Consider the following 19,250-nt stretch of genomic DNA (forward strand, 5'->3'; position numbering starts at 1 on the left):
GAGCGCACCCACCCAGCCGCACGCTCGTCGTGTACGTGCACGTACCGTAGCTCAAGTGCACGGTCTGTGTATCTGTACTGGGCTCGAGCCTGCTTCCGTGGGCCCGCAGACACGTGCGCACGGTCAGAGGCCAGAGGCAAAAAGCCGAGCTCTGGTCCCTGCTTCTACAATGGCAGCAACGAGAAGGAGCTTGCGCTCAGAAAGCGCTTCCCATGCCAGGCAGACCTGAGGGGGAGCACCAGAGCTGAGAGGAAGAATACTCTTGACATCCCAGCGCTTTGGGACGGGATAGCAAGACTATTGTGTTCAGTGAAAAGCTGCGCAGGAGTGGAGAGGTGGGCGGCACTTCCCAAAACACCGGGGTGAGCACCGCTACTCTTACAGGGTACCCAGGGGACCACCAGTAACCACAAAGGATCAGGGCGTGCGCGGGAGCTTTGGAGGCAGGATCGGGCCTATGTAGCTCAAGGTTTGGCATGAAGTTGTTTGGTGCATACCTGGACAAGGCTGCTGCGCAAACCCTGCTAGGTCACAAAGCTGCTGTCACGACCAGTGGACTTGGGGGGAAATATTTGGAAAGTGCTACACAACACGCGGGCAAAGCTCTGAGACGTTTTCCAGGTGTCACTGTCCTCATCGTTGGGGCTAATTCCACTAACAAACTTAGTCGCACTCATTCAGACAAACCATCTGAAGATGCCGGAAGTCAGAAGGGAGATTAGACCCAGATGAGACTTAAATCACCTCTCTCCTCTTCTCCTGCTCCTCCCCGTTCCTGCTTGTATGTCTGCGGATTGCCCTCTTTACTGCAGCATCATATCAGGAGCTCAGGTTGAGCTGCTTGTGCATTATGGCCCCGCAACCCTTTGCAGCACGCTGCCTCGGTCTAGGTGCGGCCTGCTCCCCTTGTTCCTCGATGCATAGCTTTGCCTTTGTGCCTGTACTAAAACACGCTGGGCATTCATTAGTGCACCCTCGATACCGTGCATTTAATTTAGTGCTTGCTTAATAAAGTACTAACTACACGTGTAGTGTCTAGAGTTACTGCGCAGTAGTGCTGGAGTGACACTCACTGCGCATTAGCCTAATAACACCGCGCAGTGGGCTTTTAGCACGGCTTTTAACCGCCATGCTACCGTGCGGTGTTATTAGGCTAATGCGCAGTAAGCGTCTCATGTAGGCGCACCCGCTGTGTCTGAAGGGGCACAGTTGATGAAGCAATCCTCTCTGCTTATTCACAGACCGGCACGTGCTTTCCCATCTTTCTGTGCTGCAAGCTCATCATCCTGCCACCTTGCAAACACAGTACAGAGATATTTCTCCGCCTTTCCTGCATTCCTATTTAGACCTTTACAACCATATCTCCATCTCGGCCAGGGTCTTTGCCACGGTTGGGATTTCTCTTGTTTCTAGAACATCCCTTCAACTGTTTTTAGCCTGCGCGATCATGATTTTTTTTCCCCTGGTGTCTTTAGCTTCCCTTTTCAATATTCTACACATTATTGTTCCTGACTTGCACTGATCACTGTGTAGTTCCCCTTTTTTCCATTCCCCTCTGTGTGTGACTTCTTTATTTTTAATTGCTGCCTTTACTCTGGCATTGAGGCTGGACAGGCTTTCAGCCAAAACTGTCATCTTCCTTGATGTCAGAATCCAATACATTTTTCTTCAGGAACTCTCTATTCTCATTCATGTTTTTTCTGTCTAAATTTTTCTTCCCAGTCAATTTCTCTCATATTTTTTCTCAGCATTGGGAAATTAAACTTTTTTTGAAGCACTAAGTCTATATATTACTGGTTGGAATTGTCTTCTGTTTGCACATATCAAATGTAATCAGGTCATGATCACTGGTCCCCAGCCAACCACCAACTTCCAGCCTAATGATTAATTCATCTTATCCGTCATAATGAGGTCTGAAATAGAGTTACCTCATGTTGGGTGTAAAACCTTTTGTGTTTGAAAGTTATCAGCTGTAATTTTTAGAAACTCTAATCATGTTTAACTACTGATTGAGTAAGACCTCCGGTATAGGTCGCCCAAACTGGAGATCCCTATAAAACGCTCAGACGGTTACAGATGACAGGTGCGGGTAAACTGAACGGGCTGACTGGAGAGTGCACGCACGGCTCAGTGTTTGGGCCTGGACAGATGGAAGTTTATGTTGGTGTAACTTGTGTTGCAAAGGTGTGTTAAAAAAAACCAAAAAACCCGAAGCAACGGCCAGATAAAGCCCTAAGCCCGCATAACGTGGCCTTTTCTGATGGAGTATTGCCCAGGAAAGAACCAGCACTAAAATGCTGATTATACTGATCTAACTTCCGTCTATCCACATCCATTTCATGCTACGCATTTGCTAATGTGCAGTAATAGCTGCCTACCATGTGAGATGCCCCAGGATGGCCAGAAGTCTATCTCTTCCTGCCCCAGTATAATTTACCCAGATCCACAAAGTTATGTGAGGTAGAGCGAGGCATGTGACTGTCTGGCCAGGGTGTGTACAGTTCCAGATCAGAAGTGGTACAAAACGCCCAGACGTATCCCGCTTTGCAGATTAAACTTAAGCTCTGAGAGTATGAGGAGAAGAAATGCATTTACAGAATCAGACAATGCACAATGACTTTCAGACCCCAAAATAGGAGACGAGAACAAACCAGAGAGAAAATTGAAGAAATTATATTCTGCAAACACAGCCAGACACGTCTCACCAACAGAAGCCAACTCTTCAAAAGCACTGGTTCTTTGCACCTTATGTTTCTAGCCGAAATGCATTTAAAATTGCAAAAATACAAGCCTGAGCATTGCACTATCAAAGCTTTGCCAAAAATACCAAGGCCCGGCTGGCAATCAAAACCGTGACAATGAACTTACCTCGTGTGGTTTACACAAAATAATTCAGAAAAATTGGGGGGGAGGGGGGGTAACTATACAATAAATTAATGCCATTCTTAAATTGAGAAGTATTTTATCACTAAATACCATGCACTGCCACATGTTTACAAAGGTGAAGATTTCAAGGTGATATGTGGAGCACATCTACACACGCATTCCCACTAATCTCATGTAAACAGGTTTTTCTAAAGCCAGTTCAGTCCTTTCAGTGCCAGTCTGCCTGTAGCCACTTCCGGACTTGAACGGAGCCTGCTTCAGCTACTTCTGCTCCAGAGCAGGAATGCCGACGCACACCGCTGCCCTGACATCCTGGCCTCATTTTAATTCACCGCTTTTATTATTTCAGTGAAAGGGCACACCTGTGAGCCAGTCCCTGGTGGAGCTAGAAGAGCTAATCTGCGGTGGCACGCACCTTTTCCTGATTCCACTGCCTGTTGACACAGCAATTTAACACTCCCTTTCTGCTCTTTCACAGTGTTTACCAGCCCCCCGACACCCCTCTCTGCAGTGCAACCTCTCTCTTATTCCTGGAAGTGCTATCTACCTGCGTCTAGTCTACAAAGCAAAGGGGGCTGTGCTCCTCTGGCATACATCTATCTATTAAATGACGGAGACCATGCCCTGCTTGTCACAGCGAGGGAATAAAGGTCCGGGGAGGAGCCATGCAGAGCGTAGGCAGATGCTGGGCCTGTCTCCCTGGCCAGCTTTGCCAAATATAACTCCCTTTGTTGTCCCAGCTCCAGGTCCCTCGCCAGTTAAGCCCGCACACCCTTAATCCTCAGCTGCAGCTGCCAGTGCTGGAAGCCTGAGTTGCTTTGGGGAGCTGCCCAAAGAGCTGGGGCCACCTAGACGACCCTCACTGGCGAGGGAAGTCGGCTTTGAACCACAGGCCTTGCAGATGGACCCTAGCAGGCAGTGGAGGGGTGATCCTGGCCTGGCAGCGCTGCCAGGGCTGCCCAAGATGTTAGAAACCTGCTGTAGGGTTTTTGCCAGCTAGACTCTTCCCCTGCTCCTAGCGTCTGCTCTGCGCCTGGGGTGGGCAGTTTAACAGCTGGTGCCCTCCTTTCCCAAGCCCTGCCTCTGCCGCCTGCTTTGCTCCGTCTCTGTTCGCCTTAGTGCATCAGCTGGCCCAAGAGCCTCTCCCAGGATGGACTTAATGCTGCATGCAAACCTCGCTGGTCACAGGGATCCTTCCCACCCCATTGGAGGGGCGTCCTCAGCTCTCGCTGACTGCCGCGGGATTGGAAAGTGCTCATCCCCTTCCAGGATCACGCCTTGGGGTCTCGTGAAAATGTGTTCTGGTGTCACCAGTCACGCCACGCTCCTCGCCCAGCCCTGACATGCAGCGTAGTCCCCGGGAGCTTGGGGTGTGTAAGGAATGCAGGCCGAGGCCCCTCTCCATTGCTTAAAATAGTGCCCGTTAGCATAGCAAAGCCTTAGCAACCAGTAGCACGCTCGTGCTATTTCAGATCCGGCAGCAGCTCCTGCCATTTGCTGATTACGCGACCTCTTGTCATCAGTCACTGAAGCAAACTTTGGAAAGGCTCAGCATCGTTTAGAGCCCGAGACCCAGACGGGATTGGGTCTGCCAAGGTGACAGCAGCATCTCCAGATCGGAGGGCGGCCGTCTGGCATCTCACCGCAGAGTCCTGCTCTTTCTAAGGACTCGAGAGTCTTCCACTGTGGTGCAATGCAGGAGGCCTCAGTGGACGTTGCGTCAAATGACATAGTATGAGCATGGGAAAAATGCGTCCAGGACTGAGCTGGAATAAAACCAGGTGCGAAAGCCTGCCTGGAAAGCTGGACTAGCTAATCGTTTTAAAACTGCTCCCATCCATCCATGGGAGACAAGGTGGAAGGGGCACCTGGGACAAACCCAGAATATTTCCTTGCTGCTCTTGAGTTGAAGGGGGTCAAGGTTTCAGAAGACATCTGAATGCCCCTGTGGGTATCCAGAAATTCAAGCGACTTCTGCACACTGTGCAGACTGTCAGGGCCTCGAGTCTCCTCTCACACCTGCACGGACCGGCCGCTGTGAGACAAGGATCTCTGCATGTTGCAGACGACGTGGCACAGGTTGTAATTTTGCTGTCAGTTATGCCAAGGAGGTGTGTTTGCTTTCAAGGAGGCACTGCGGGTTTTCTCTGGGTGAGAACTGAATTGGACCCGCTGTCCTCTGACGAGTTGGCGAGGTGCTGCCTGCAAGCATCGTGCACTCTGCAGAGGCCTCTTCTCTTCGCTTATGAAGGACCAGGTAGAAGATCCTGACCTTCCTGTCTTCTGCGTCCCTAAGCAGAGATAAAGCATCTCTCTAATTCGTCCAGGCTGTGTGCACTTCCTTTTGGACATGCGGCTGTTCTTACACTGGTGACTCTAGCAGCACTAGTAAATTATAGACACCGCACACACAATTTTTCCTAGATAATGAAGTTAAAAGGCTGTCTTGGCATACATTCATTTATTAGTTACGTAGATCTGTTACCCCGAGTGAAATAAGTTCTTCTCGATGTTGCTGGACACAATTAATTGTTCTTGGCAGAAACCAAAGAGAATACAAGTCAGTTATTTAATTTATTTCTATTAGTCCCACCAAATGTTAGTAAATTGCATGGCAATAAGGTGACCTCGCTTTAAAACTCAACTAGAAAGCAAGGAATCATTATTTTTAAACTTGCTTTTGTGATGTATAAAGGCAGGCTCAAAGCGTGGCTGGAGCGTCAGCTTGTTTCTGTATTAGAAACCTGTCTGGGTTCCTCTTCTTTCTTGGAGGGCTTTTGCAGTCTTCGGAGCTACAGCTTCACACCCCCTCTGCCTCAGTCGGGAAATGGGGGAGAGCGGCACCCTCCGCCTGCATTTGTTTCTCGTTCCATCTTCTCCAAATCCTGCCAAAACCCTCCAGAAAACAGAGCTAACCTGATAGCTCTAGGGTATGATAGAAAAAGGCGAAAAATGGGAGAGGGAGACGCTTGGTGCGGGGATTGGAGGCCACCTTTATTATTATTTATTGCACACAACTGCAAGGGCAGGGCAAGGTGCTGGACAGGTCACATTTCCAGGTCTCTTCTAGGCAGCTTTGGGGTAGATAGTGGGGAGAGCTGAGAAGGGTCTCCTGGGTCCTAGCTGGAAGGCCAGACCCCGAAACTCGGGGCAGCTGGAAGGGTTTCCCACGGGTACTTCCCACGTGCCCATCAGCAAGTTTGTCTTCTGGTCACCGGCCCCTTGAAGCTGAAGCTACCATGAAGCTGTCTCCTGAGGCCATCGCCCATCTGTGTTGTCCAGGACTCTTGGCCTAGTCACCGGATCAGCCCAAGTGGAAATTCCCGTAAAGCATCCGACTGATTCCGACTAGCCAACAAAGTTTCGGAAACGGTTTGCAGCTCTGTTGGTTCCTGGCTCCTCCAAAAGACCATTAACAAGAGACTGGTTGGAGGATCCCTGCAGAGACGGCCGGCGTTTCAGCGAGGGAGAGCTGTAATGTGGGGCAGGCTGTAACGTGGAGACAAAGCTCAGCCGTGGGACAGCGGAGGTGTGTTTCTGCAAGGGGCTACCAAGACCTGAGCACGTCTGGCCAGTTGCGGATACATCCCTCGATAGCTACTCCACCAATACGATGTGGTGTTAAGGTGACCTGTTCCTCCACAGACTGAAGGATTAGAAGGCCAGAGGAGCCGCCATGGTCTCATCCTCTAGGTAAAACAGGCCGTAGGGCTTCCTAAACTTAATTCCTGTTTCATGTAGAGCAGATCCGTTCAGGGAAAACAGTGGTTGATTAACCTCATTGTTAAAAGTTTCTGCCGTATTTCCTGTTTGAAATGGGCTAGCTTCAGCTTCCGGCCTTTGGAGCTGGTTACTCCTCCGTCTATGGGGCCGGAGATCTCAGATCAGATTTCTGCTCCCCATGGAGGCTCTCCGACTGTGGTCAAGCCACCTCTTCACCTCCTCTTTGCTAAGACGAACAGATTGAGCTCACTGGGTCTTTCTTTCACTGGGGTTCCAGTCTTTTAGTCGCTTTTGGGGGGGCTCTTCTCTTATCAGCACCTGCACTGAATAGGTTTGGATTCAGAGAATGCAAAGCGTTATAATAGGAACTGGAACAGCCTTCTGCTTGCATTTAGTTTTCCTTCGCCAAGGACAGGACATGCTGGCAGTCTCGGGTACAGCCACAACTCCTTGGGACCTGGATGCCTTGAGTAAGACAGAAAGTTCCTTCGTGCTTCCGTGGGATGGCACCCTGGCCCTTCCCCAGCCTATTGCCTTTGGGACTCTGTAAAGTTTCCTTCCCGCAGGAATCTGGACAAGCGGCTCTGATCGTTGCTGTTGTGCTCACAAGAACCGTGCTCGAGTATCAGCAACGGACTGAAAGACAAATTCTCCTGACACCAAATAATGCCTTCCCTCGATTGCTGCAGCTTGGAAAGGCTTAGGGAGCCGCACACCCGCATATCCAAGAAAAGTCAGCAAAAAGAGGAAGAGTTTACAGGATGATATACCCGATAAACTGTGGGGGGGATAAAATATAGCATCGTGGAGAGAGCAGCTTTAACCCAGGCGACACGCACTGGTGAAGGTAGAGCTGATGATACATAACTCAGCTATGGAGCAGCTTGGGACAGCCATCACTGTATCTGCTTTCCAAGTTGATGTGAATTTGGTGAAGCAAAAGGAAAAAGAAACAGCCAACTTGCAGACTGAGCGGCAAGAGTGTGACCAAGGCCATCAGTGTGAGATCAGGTTTTTTTCCACCCCCAGGAGCAAAAGATCCAAGAGGGACCAAAGTGAACTCAGTAAAGTGTGACCCCTTCCTCTGAGCCGGGAAAACACTGAGTGCCCGATCTTGCAAGGGCTCAATGCCTTGCAATTGTTGTGTGATAAATGTTGGGGACACACAGCACCCTGCATGCTAGAGCCCATCTGTTTAGAAAGAGCTGTGTTGTGGGGACTGTGCTGTAGACCATCTATAGACAAAGAATAACATCATATGCTTCACCCAGCACAGAGTCTCAGAATAGCCGCGCGCCCCGTGCAACTTTCTCTGTGTACACGAAACACACAGGAGCAAAATCTGGAGTTGCAGATGCTCAGCACTGCGAAACATTGGGCCCTGAATCTGTACAGCCTGATCAAACCCTCCAAGTTGTTGAAAGAAATGCCTTTAGAGCCAGTGAAATAAAGAGCATCCTTTTGGAGGAAAGAGTGAGTCTGCTACGTGCACGTGACTCACCGTGACTTCTCGTAGACATGAAATGTGAAGTTTTAAGTCACAGAAATGTCTTAAATTAGCCAGCCTAGCATCAGGTAGAAAAGGGCAGCTGTAGGATCACAACCTGCAAACACCAAAAAATGGTGTGGATTGGCTATGTATACCAAAGCATCCAATACAAATATTTGGTTCAATCCTAGGCAAGAGTGACCCAGGGAGGTGAATCCATTTTAACCAGTTACTCCTCTGACTCTTTTTCCATTCTGTTCCTCCTGAGCAAAATGATCCTCTTCTATCGTCGTCTGCCTGATCCCATGTCCAGAAAAGATGAAACAATATGCAGCTTCCGATAAATAATATGCAACTTTATGGAAAACCAAGATGCAGTGTCTGCTTCATAAGGTCCAAGCACCCCCCAACCCCACTCTCTTCTCCGTCTCTGTGCCACCAGAATGAGGTCAGGCAAAAGGGGATGCTGCATTGCATCGACACCTGGCTTCCTCTTTGCTTCCTTTAATACCTGCTCTTGATCCAGCCGGGCCAGATGCATTGCAGCTAAAGCAGAGTAACATCCAGGTCATCTTAGCCCCAAACATTCAGAAGGGTAGGCTGTAGCACATTTCCAAGTATAGCACATCTTATTTACACTGGACTAATACCTGGCCTGGCTTCAGAGGGATTGCATAAGTGCAAACGAGGACAGAATCTGACCTGGTGTCTCCTTTAAAAAGGCTCCTGTACATTTTCCATGATTGCAAATGGGCCTGCTGAGGACTCCTTGCTGGTAGGGACCCTGGTTCAATCAAGCGGACCTGTGTTTCTACTGGTTAAGGAATCACTTAGAGTAGCTTTCTTAGCAGGGGACCGGGAGTCAAGATCCTGGGCTCTCACTGACTTCGTAAGTGATCTTGGCCGAGCATCGACAGCCCCTGCAGACATCAGCTCCCAGTCTGTCTGTCGTGGGGGTTTGTAATGCTGCCCAGTGCTGGACTATCCAAGTGTCTTCCACTTAGGATCAGACTGGCAATAGCGAAGGGCAGCGTGCCCTGCGAATGGAGGCAGAGGCACTCAGCAGTTCTGGAAATCAGGCCCTCGGCTTCTCCAGGCGTCCCTTGGCCCATCAAGAGAAGAGGGGTAATACACCACCATCATAATGCATGTAGGCATTAATGTTTGTTTGTGTAGTGCGGGAGGCTCTTCAGATAAAAGCTGATACAGAAGTGCCCAGGAGGCGATGCAATGCTCTCTTTCTTACACCTGTTCTGCTGCTGTTGGTTTTTAGTTGTGTTTTTTTGTCGGGGGTTGCAACTTGGATTTTCCTAACTACGACCTAGTAACTTTGTCAGACTCTTTTCTACCTGCCTATACCTTCAAGGCTGTTCATACTAACCTCCCTCCAATGTGAGTCGGGGGCTTTTTCTGTCTACCAAAACAATCCTTTTAATGGCTTCCTTACAGCACCATGCTACCCTGACGACAAGCCTGAGCCCTGGAGTCAGGGCAATGGAAGATGGCATCCAAGAGCCTTCCTTGGTTTCAGCACACTAATTTATTTTCTTGCCCTTTAGCAAGTGTCTCTCAGCACCTTCTCCACCTGAGCTGGTGGCACAGGGAAAGGTCAATGTATTGATCTCACCCAGCAGCAGCCAACTTGTTCCTGCTGGCCTCCTTTCTCCTCCCCAAACCGGATTTGTTTCTGCTGAAGAGAACAAAAGCTTCTCTTTGCCCACAGAGCAGGGACGGCACAAAAACTGCTCAGTCCTCCTGGCTCCCTCAGTCCCCAGCCTCGCTGGAGCAAACGCCAGCTGGTGCCAATTACGGTGGCCGTCTCTTTGAGGCAAACATCTGCCTGCTCACAATTTGGACTGAGACCCACCAAACCCGCTACGGATAAGCCGACAAACAGCCAGCGAGGGCTTGTTCCTCTTGACCAAGGATGGTTATGAAGCAGTTCCCAGCACTGTTGCGTTACCAGTCCCTCCAGCCATCTGCTCCCCTGGAATGAATGGATCCATTTTACAATCTGATTTTCTCCTGATATCTGAGAAAATGGATTCTAGGTTGAGGAAGACAGGGAGCTCCCCCCGTTGCACTCCCCAATCTAGATCTGCTCTGGAGACAAGCTTTTAAATGCTGCTCAGTGTCCAGAACAGGCAAAAGGGAAAAATGATGCAAATGTCCAGCCATTAAGACATCATGCAGCCTCCTAGGGAAAGGTCATTTACTAAAAGCAACAAAAAGGTTCCTCATCTGTCTCTTCTTTCCCTGCACGAAAAGCAAGGTTTGGCCCTTTACCCTTCTGCACAGCATTCTCCAACCAGCATCGCTTAGTCCATCATCAGATAACAGCTGTCCATGTGGAGCAAGGTCACAACTCAAACCAACAGTTCATGATGCCTCCTACCCCCTAAAGCATGTGTGCACCTGCTCCTGCTGCCGGGCATCATGTATGAGCAGGGGGTAGAAGGGGCATCATGTATGAGCAGGGGGTGGAAAGGGCATCATATATGAGGGGGGTGGAAAGGCATCGTGCACGAGCAAGGAGGCTGGAATAGGGTACGGCAATCCGTCTCAGCTCTCGGTGTTTGCTGGACTGACACCGGGTTTCTAAAGTGCCGCGTTGCAGCTTTGTGGGGAGCAAGTAAAGTGTATTTTTCTTTTTATAGTCCGTTTCCATGGTGCACTGAGGTTTCCGTAGCAAATCCTACAGCTGCAGAAACCTTGGGAAATTCTGTGGCCTGGGTATAATCATGTGGGAATCTTTCCTCTCCATTCCCGGATCAAAATCCAGAGGCACGATATTGTCACCAAACAGCTAAGCCTTCTCCCAGCCTGATTCAAGAAGGAAGCAACTGGAGCTGACCTCCAGCAAGAGGCCAAACAGCTCACGAGCAAAGAACACCTGAGCAAGAGAAGCAAAGCCTGGGGTTGACTCCCCACTTGCTAAAGCCCTCAGGCAGTTTGCAAGACTGCAGAGCAATGCATCCCTCTCCACCGTGTACATCTTCGCAATAATTACACTTAAAACGACCATCTGCCTAAAGCACATGCAGACACTCACAAACAATAATGGCAGTGGATACACTCCTATTCTCCTCTGAGTCCCTTCTGCAGAAGTCCCACATGCATTTCCAAATGTAAAATGCTGCCTCCTCCCGTCCTGCACACGGCAACGTGCACCACACTTGCGCAGATCCTGCCCTGCCCGTGTCTAGACGTGTAGGAAAGCGTCCTTTGAAAATCTGGCCATCGCTACCCGGAGATGCCAGGCATCAACCACCCTCCTCCCCCTTGCCTTGCAGCTCTGCCCAACCACTACTGCTGTTGAGGGACAGGAGGGCAACTCACCTGCTCTTGTGAATTCATGACCCGCAGCTTCATCTGCTTCAAGTACGTGGAGGTGAGCGGCATGTTGTAGTCGATGATTCCCGAGACCAAAGAGGAGGGTGGCTCGCTTTCTGAAGTAAAGAACAGGCAAGATATTCCACTTAGATGGGGGACGTTGCTGGCGTGCAGCTCTGTCCGTGCATTATCGTCCTGCGTTAAACACCTGTCCGGCAGGAGCATCCGGAGTCCCCAGTCAGCGCTGGGATCCGGTGTGCTAAGTGCCCTGTGGACAATACAGAACTGCCTCCCCCCTGCAATGCGATGACAGAGCAGGCATCTGGCCCTTTCCCTGCAAAGGGACCGTCACGCTCCCCTGTGGAAATGGGCACTGTGATGTATAGCGTTTTGTTACTCAGCTAGGACGTAGCAAAGAAGAAGCCATCTACTCTCACCAGAGATATTTAAACCATCACCTCTGTGCAAAGGCGACTGCTAGACGGTGGCAGCCTAGGGACTGTCTCACCCCTTTTGAGAGGGGCTCCTTCACCCTGGGGTCCATAGTAAGGTTTTTCGGTAAGTATGTCCAACTTGTGGGACAGCCCCACTGGGCTTTAGTGACTGCTGAAGCAGATATCTCCAGCCAGATGAGAAGAGCCCCAGCTAAGCAAAAAACAAATCTTAATGGTTTTCTGCACCTTACCTCTAGCCCTTATTTTCTAGCCCTTTCTCTCCCTGCTCTACTTGGCCAGGCAGCTCGGCAGTTTTCCATAGCAGGAATGGAGGCAGCTGGCATGATTTATTCTAGCATTGATTTCATAGTCACACATAACGTGTTTAGTCACGAGGAGCGTTGCAGTGCACTGGCAGGGTGTGCTGGCCAGCGGGCGTGCAGCTGCCCTGCCCTGAGCGCAGGGATTTGCAAGGTGGTAAATGAATGTAAGGCACGAATCTCCTCCCTCCCCTCGTGTATTATGAAAGGGAAGTGCTGGGGTAGGGGTCGGGTTAGCCCACCAGTGAGTAGTAGTCCTGGGAACTGAAGGTGGACTCAAGAAGGGAAGATTTTCGATGCCTCTCTGGGCCTTAACTGTGTGACTTGCGTGGTCTGGGATCATCGGCTCCCCGAGGCTGTCCGTGCCCAAAAGCCCCACCAGAAAGTTGGTGTGACAGGGCGCTTCTCATAAGGTGTTTTACGGGCATCCTAACCAAACCATCCAGCCAAAACATATCGCCCTAATTCTCAGAAGCGCTGAGCACCTGCAAGTGCAAAGGAAGCCTGCGGGAGCTGCGGGGGCTCAGCACTCGTGAAAGGAGACCGGACCTGGCACGCCTGACTCGGAAAGGCTTTGACCCAAGCGCACGCGCTGCAATGGGCACAAGCTGTCCGGGAGCTCTTTGCAACAAAAGCCTCAGTCACTGCATGCTTGTTCTCCAGGCTCTTCTCATTCATGCCTGGGCATCTGCAGTAATCCTGCATCTGTGGACTGAAGGGGATGGTCAGAGCTCTACAGAGTGATTAGCTCAGTCAAATATGAAGGTGCAAAGCCATTAGAAGTCTTGTAAACTCAGAAGCGAAGCATTAAACTCAATCCCATTATGGTGCAGAGGCCAACGGGGACAGGCTGGGGAAAGAGTTATATGCTGCCGGATAGTCTAGGCTGTAGTTAGAATGCACCATGTGCCCCCCGCAGCCTGGTCCTGGCCACAGCGGGGATAGAAAAGGGAGCCAACAAAGCATTGCAATAATCTACTTGTGGGGGTAATGGTAGCAGCATGTTTAAGGCAGGCTGCCTCTAACAAAGCAAGGGCAGGAATTCCCTTAAAGAGAAGTGCAAGGGCATCCAGCGGCAAATCTGGGTCTAGCACAGCCTCCTATGGCTGTAGCCATCCCCAGGCCCTCCTAGAGCAGCTTTCCACCATATCAGGGAAGAGCTAAGCATCGTGTCTGGGTGGGCCCACTCGCAGTCCCCGAGTCGCTGCAATCGCTGTGTCCAGCACTAGTAAAAGGGGACTCGTGCACGGAGCGCCGAGACTGTTGCTATACTCAGGCCATGTCCGCCTCTCCCCTGGCTTCCCCACGCGGGAGGGTGGTTCTGCAGGAGCTGTGAAGAGGAGAGGTTTCCCCCTGAAGCCCTTCGCCGAAAGCAGCCCCTGCCTCAGTTCCGCAGAGAGCAGCGCTTAGCGGGTTTGAAACTGCATCTGCTCGTGCTCCTCCCCGATTCTCCTCCCCAGAGACGCAGAAGAGGCTGCGGTGCACAATGGCCAGAGGACACGGACTCCTTGCAGGCGCTGAGCTATACAACCATGGGGCCAAGAGAGCAATAGGTGAAAAGAGGGAAGGGGGGGACTGCGGGTGACTGTGCGGAGGAGCAGCCTGACAGCAAGAGCTGTTAGCCCGGTGGAGCCTCCCCAGGGATGCGGTACAAGCCCCATCCCAGACGCTCACAATTAGTTTGGACGAGTCACTAAAAATGGATGTCAAGGGACCACCCTGCAGAGAAAGGGAGATGAAGCAGGCGGCAAAGGGTCTTTTCCTTCCCCACCATCTAGGACCACACCACTGCGAGGCCTTGCGACGCAGGGTGCCGGTTCCCAGGCCCTTGCTTTCCTTGGCTTTCTACCGTCTCTCCATTAAAACAATAATCAGTGTCTACCTCATCCAAAGTCACTGTGTAAAGATGACAGTGTTTCTTCATTATGACACTTCCTGCCCTCATTTTTCTGGAATAAAAACCTAGCCGAGCCTCTGCGACTTTATCTATTCAGATAGCTTAATAAGGTCCTTCATTAATAAGGACTGAGAGTGGAGTGCTTCTAGGCTGTCAGGAGCAGGGAGGATGAATCAGCAGCCCCTCCTCAGAGCCGGTTTCTGGGGCTTCCCTAAGCGATGTGCGTGCACGGGGCTGCGCTGGCCCTCCTGCTGATGGAGAGGACGGGAGGGAGCTGCTTGTCGCAAACCTTGGCCCTCCGAGGACCCGCGCCGCTAGGCAGAGAGCCGAACCTCGCTGATCTGGTAGCGGGGAGTGGAAGGGACGGGGAGTGGTCTCCCCACAACACCGCTGCTCCCGGAGCTGAGGAAGGGGGAGAGCGAGTCTGCACTGGGCAGAGGGGCAAGATCCTTGCTATTCTGCCGTTGCGGAGCCGGGTGGCAGGCACGGCCTCCCATGCAGCTTGCCCCTAGCTCGAGTCAGGCGTCCGCCTCTCAGATGGCGGTTTGGTGCCGTGGTAATTAATGAAGCTCCACGCATAGAGGATGAGCTCATCAAATGGGGAAGGAGCCACGGGAGCAAATGAACCCTGCCTGTAGCACCCTGGTGTAAACCTGCCGTCGTGCTATTCACTCGGCTGAACTTATTCTGAATTTACTGCAGGGCAGCCGAGAGACGAACCTGACCCGAGAAGCGTAGATGCTGTTTTCCAAGCCAAAGTCTCTCGCAATAAAAGGTGGTCGGAAAACCTGCTTTTGAGCAGTCTATTGGGACTCTACAGGAATAGTCCCAGCTACTGCACAGCAATAGGAGGCTGCTGAAGGGGGTTAATCTGTCGTCATTAAATATTATCATGGCATTTCTATTGAGAGTGAAATAACCGTGTCACACCGCACAGTGGAAGAGTGCGCGTGTGTAACCAATATAGTCCAGTGCATATAAGCCGGTATGTGTGTATATATATATCTCTATACAGACATACATACCTACACGCCTACATATTCATGTATTGTATTATATGGATAACAGGTCAAGGCATCCCAGACAAAATAGTTCTGTTCCCAATTCCACACCTGGACAACTCCTCCAATGCCCTTACTCCTGATTTACACCAATGTAAATCACAAGGTGGTTATTTCAAGTTTCTCACAAGCAAGACAGTTTGTTTTCATTCATCATATGGTGCCCTGCAGGGTTCACCACATAGGACACATTTAATTAGGGCTTTTTTCTGGTTGGGATTGCAGTGAGGTGAGATTTTCTTAATGAATGGGGGAGGTGGGGACTGGGAGGAATGGTTCAGATTTTTTTTTTTTTACCTCAGTGGGAGTTGCATTTTATGTGTGCGCCTACATGTAATCCTTCTACAGCCCCCCAGATAAATTCCTATATACCTAATATTAGTGAAATTAGTCAAGGTCCCTGATAAAAGTCAGTTTAATCTAATCTAATCCATCTATCTTTCATGGGCTTCAAAGCATCCCCTATCTGCGCCCCGCACAAAATCAGAGCGCTCCAAACAGACGGTGTTTGTTTCCTCCTGGCCTGGCCGAGGAGCAAGACTGTGCATGACGGGCCATGTGCGTCTGCGTGGTGTATTCCCGAGAGTGCTGATCTTGGGGGAAAGCTTTATGGAAAAGGTCTCTGCTGCACTTGAATCAGGGTAGATGGCCTCGCCCTTGCCTCTCCCGATCATGATTTTCATAGCAGGGGTCCAGCGATGGGAGGATGCTCAGCACCTTGTGCTTTGTGTCTGGTACCTGAGCCTAGGCCACTGCAGTATCTCTAGGGAGCATTGCTGTCTTGGGAGACCGGGGAGGGTAAAGCAGTCTCAAAAGTGGTCATATCCCTTTCCATTATACTGTTTGTGGACAGGATCATGGCCATCTCAGCTGAGAGACGTGAGTGCTAGACATTATTTAAGTGCTGTGTTTGGAGTCGAGACACAAGATGCAAACTCCACCGGTCCCCCCCGGTCCTATTTCTCTCCCCCCCCCCGCATCGGTTCACAATTTTATCCACCATACGAATAACATTGCTCGTGCCAGATACCCTGCAATCAGCCCAGGGGCAGTTTTGTTCTTGCTGATGCCAAAGCCCAATGTTTCCATGGCCCTAAGTGAGAGAAGGAAGGGGCCCTGCATCTGCAGCTGGGGAAGGTGCGGCTGCTCTAATGATACCCAGCTAATTAACATCCCGCATGATTATTCCGGCCCGGTTTCTAGGAAGCAGACCCAGTGTTTCAGCACCTAGCTGTGGACAAGTGGCACATGGATGCCTGTTCAATGGAAACTCTGGGGTTGACCACAAGTCTGCTTACAGCCGTTAGCACTCGGGAGCTGGCACTGAATAGCAGAAATACCCTGGCACTCGGCTCCTTTCATTCTCCTTCTCTGCTGGACAAAAGCTACCAAAGGGTCAGTTTGCCTTAAGTTACTAGAAATGGTTTAATCCTCTGTGCGGTGCTTATTATTTTAGTGCTTTTGTTATGGGAAACCTCCCAGTGCGTTTTCCATTCTGCGCTTGGTAACAGAAAATAAATGTGCAGCTCGTTACAACAAATACAAGAATTGCCTTGGCCGGAGTTTTTCCCATGTATACCAGCAGAAAATTTGGCCTACGGTTAAGCGTTGCTTTTGTCTTTACACTCCAAGAACTGCAGAAAGGTTCGGTTTACAAAGAACGCGTAACGAACTAAATCCCGCAGCGGCAGCGATAATTTGGTGCATGCATAAATAAGAGCGTAGCTAGGATTAGCTAGGCACCCTCTGCTACCCAAAACAGGATCATGGCCTCCGTTAATTAGTGAGAATGACTTCATTATCAGAAACCTCCATTAGTCAAACTTACTCAATGCCTTTCATAATATGATAATAGTTTAAAGAGGAAATTTGAGGTCATGCTTGTTCAGAAATGTGAGTGTTGTAGGTGGAAAGGTTTTATAAAGTCTAAAGTCAACAGAAATATCTGCAACCTTTCCACCCCAAACTTTTCCACTTGATGTCTGGTGCAAGAAAAATTGAAAGCAGCCAACCAGACGCTAAAGGAAATGGAGTAGTCTGTTTTCATTGTTTGCGAAATCAAACAGCCTAAACAGGGAAGACCAGGAGATTGGTTCAGTTCTTCCAGTTTTACCCTATTATTATTATTGGGTTAGAGAAGCTATGCAGTAAAGCAGTATCGCTGCTAACTGGACAGTATCTGAATACCTGGTCAAGGACAGCACTGCAAGGTGAAATGCTTTGAGGCAACCATCCTAGCAGATATCATGTGCCTTTACCTTTGGGCTCCAGTCCGTTGGAGTTGAAATGCATCCTCTTCTGGCACTCTGTGCAACTCATCAGAAACCTGGTCACAGCTTCTCTTGGAAGGAAAGCATAGGTCTCTGCAATCTGGGAAAACAATGAGACGTCTGTGTGTCCTGGAGAAGGGAGACGGCTTAAAACACAGCACCGGGCAAGCGACAGAAGGGATCACCGGCCCTGGCCCACCTCGCCTGGTGCAGCAAAGGAAGAGCGGTATTGATTCAGAGCACAACGCACCAATCCCTCAGCGCCCCGTCCCGCTGAGCGCACCAGGCCCTTTTCTGCAAGGGGTGGAGCTGAGCACCGTACTGCAGGTGCTAAGGATGAGGCCCATGGCAACCCCTGATGAAGGGATTAAGACCTCTGGGCATCCTTCGTAGTCAGTACCCAGTACCATCCCCTCTCGCTAGGAAAGACTAAACTGTGAGTTGTGAAAGCACAGTGAAGTCTCTCCATTTCCTGCCCAATTTCCCCTTGTCATTGTTCCATTACATCAGTGACTTGAAGGATCCGTTCATCTCGTTAGGGGCAGCTCCGTCTTTCCCGCAATGCAAACCAGTTAGTGTTCACAACATTTTGGACGCCTGCAACACATTTTATCTGGGGAACTGCAAGCACTTTTACAACTACTCATCTACTGAGTCTCTTGCAGCTTGATGCGATTAGCCAAATGTGTCCCCCGTTTTATAGATGAAGGCACAGAAAAACCAAGGCCAAATTGTTCCAACCTGGGACCTTGAAGTTAAGCATCCATCTCCTTATTTTAGCAACCTGGACATGACAGGCCAAAGCACTTCCCCCAACTACCCCTGTGCTGAGCCTAGTAACTAGTGTGTGGCTGAAGGCATCCTGTCTTGACTGGCAAACATCACCCCCTTGGGCAGCTTGTTCCCATCATCTCACAGTTCGGTCCAGGAGGCTCATCCTAGCAAATGAGTTGCAGAGCCAGGAAGAGACCCCTGACTCCCAGACCCTGTTCTGATTGGGGAAAGTCCTCCTCCCGTTTTGTTTTGCTAGGAAAAATCAAAAACACTTAAAAAACCACCAATTTTAGTTTTTTGGGGGGGTTTTGAGCGGGGAGGGTCTCATTCAAAAGAAGGGGCAGAAAAGGAAAGAAGAACAAACTCATGCTGAGAAGGGGGCAGGAGGAAGGGTTTTGGTTGGAAATGGATTAAAACAGATTTCTGGAAGCAAAAGTTATGGAGAAGAGAGACAGTCACTTCCACTAAGTGGCAGCATAGCCTCGGTTTTACATGCATGCTAATAGCGAGTGGGCAGAAAGTTGCACAGCTTGTCCCGCGGCTCCAAACTGGGGACGCAGAGCCCTCTGGGGCAGACACCGCCCCATCTAGCTCCACGCCTCCAGTGACCGAGCCACCGCCCAGCTCGGCCCTTCCAGGCATCCGTGAAACGTTTGTCAGGTTGGACAACGAGGCGGGAAGACTGCAAGTCAGGCACATGGAGCCTGCTGCTGGCAAAGGTGTCGGTCTGAAGCCTACGAGAGGGCAGCCCGAGCCCGGCTGACATGAGTACGGCCGGCTCTCCTGCCCCTCGCCCGCTCCAGCCGCACCATGGTGTCTGCTGCAAATGTCCGGCTAATTTTAGTGATCCAGTTGTTATTTCTCAGCTGACTTGATGCTCTGCAGAGCAGGCAGCTTCCTTGATGAGTTATCTCCCATCCAAATTCCCTTTCTGATTGCTTCTCTCTGGAGGTCACGGACAAGGGCAAACTCTCCGGTGACTCTGATTACAGACGGTGGAGAGGCAGAGGACTGGTGAGGGACGCTGTGCATCTTCTGGAGCTGCCCATCCAGACAGAGCCCC

General features: G+C 50.4%; 1 protein-coding gene across 1 annotated transcript in view; it reads right to left on the reverse strand.

The window, feature by feature from the left end:
- Positions 1–19,250, reverse strand: part of NOL4L (nucleolar protein 4 like) — a 47,691-nt gene that overhangs the window by 26,743 nt on the left and 1,698 nt on the right. The window contains exons 2-3 of the mRNA XM_019539488.1: positions 17,402–17,513; positions 11,438–11,547 (exon numbers count right to left, since the gene is read on the reverse strand). Of these exons, the coding sequence (XP_019395033.1) occupies positions 11,438–11,547; positions 17,402–17,513 (222 nt within the window). The remainder of the gene's footprint in view (positions 1–11,437; positions 11,548–17,401; positions 17,514–19,250) is intronic.

This window comes from Crocodylus porosus, unplaced genomic scaffold (genome assembly GCF_001723895.1).
Source record: "Crocodylus porosus isolate Cpor-Errol unplaced genomic scaffold, CroPor_comp1, whole genome shotgun sequence".
Classification (NCBI taxonomy): domain Eukaryota; kingdom Metazoa; phylum Chordata; order Crocodylia; family Crocodylidae; genus Crocodylus; species Crocodylus porosus.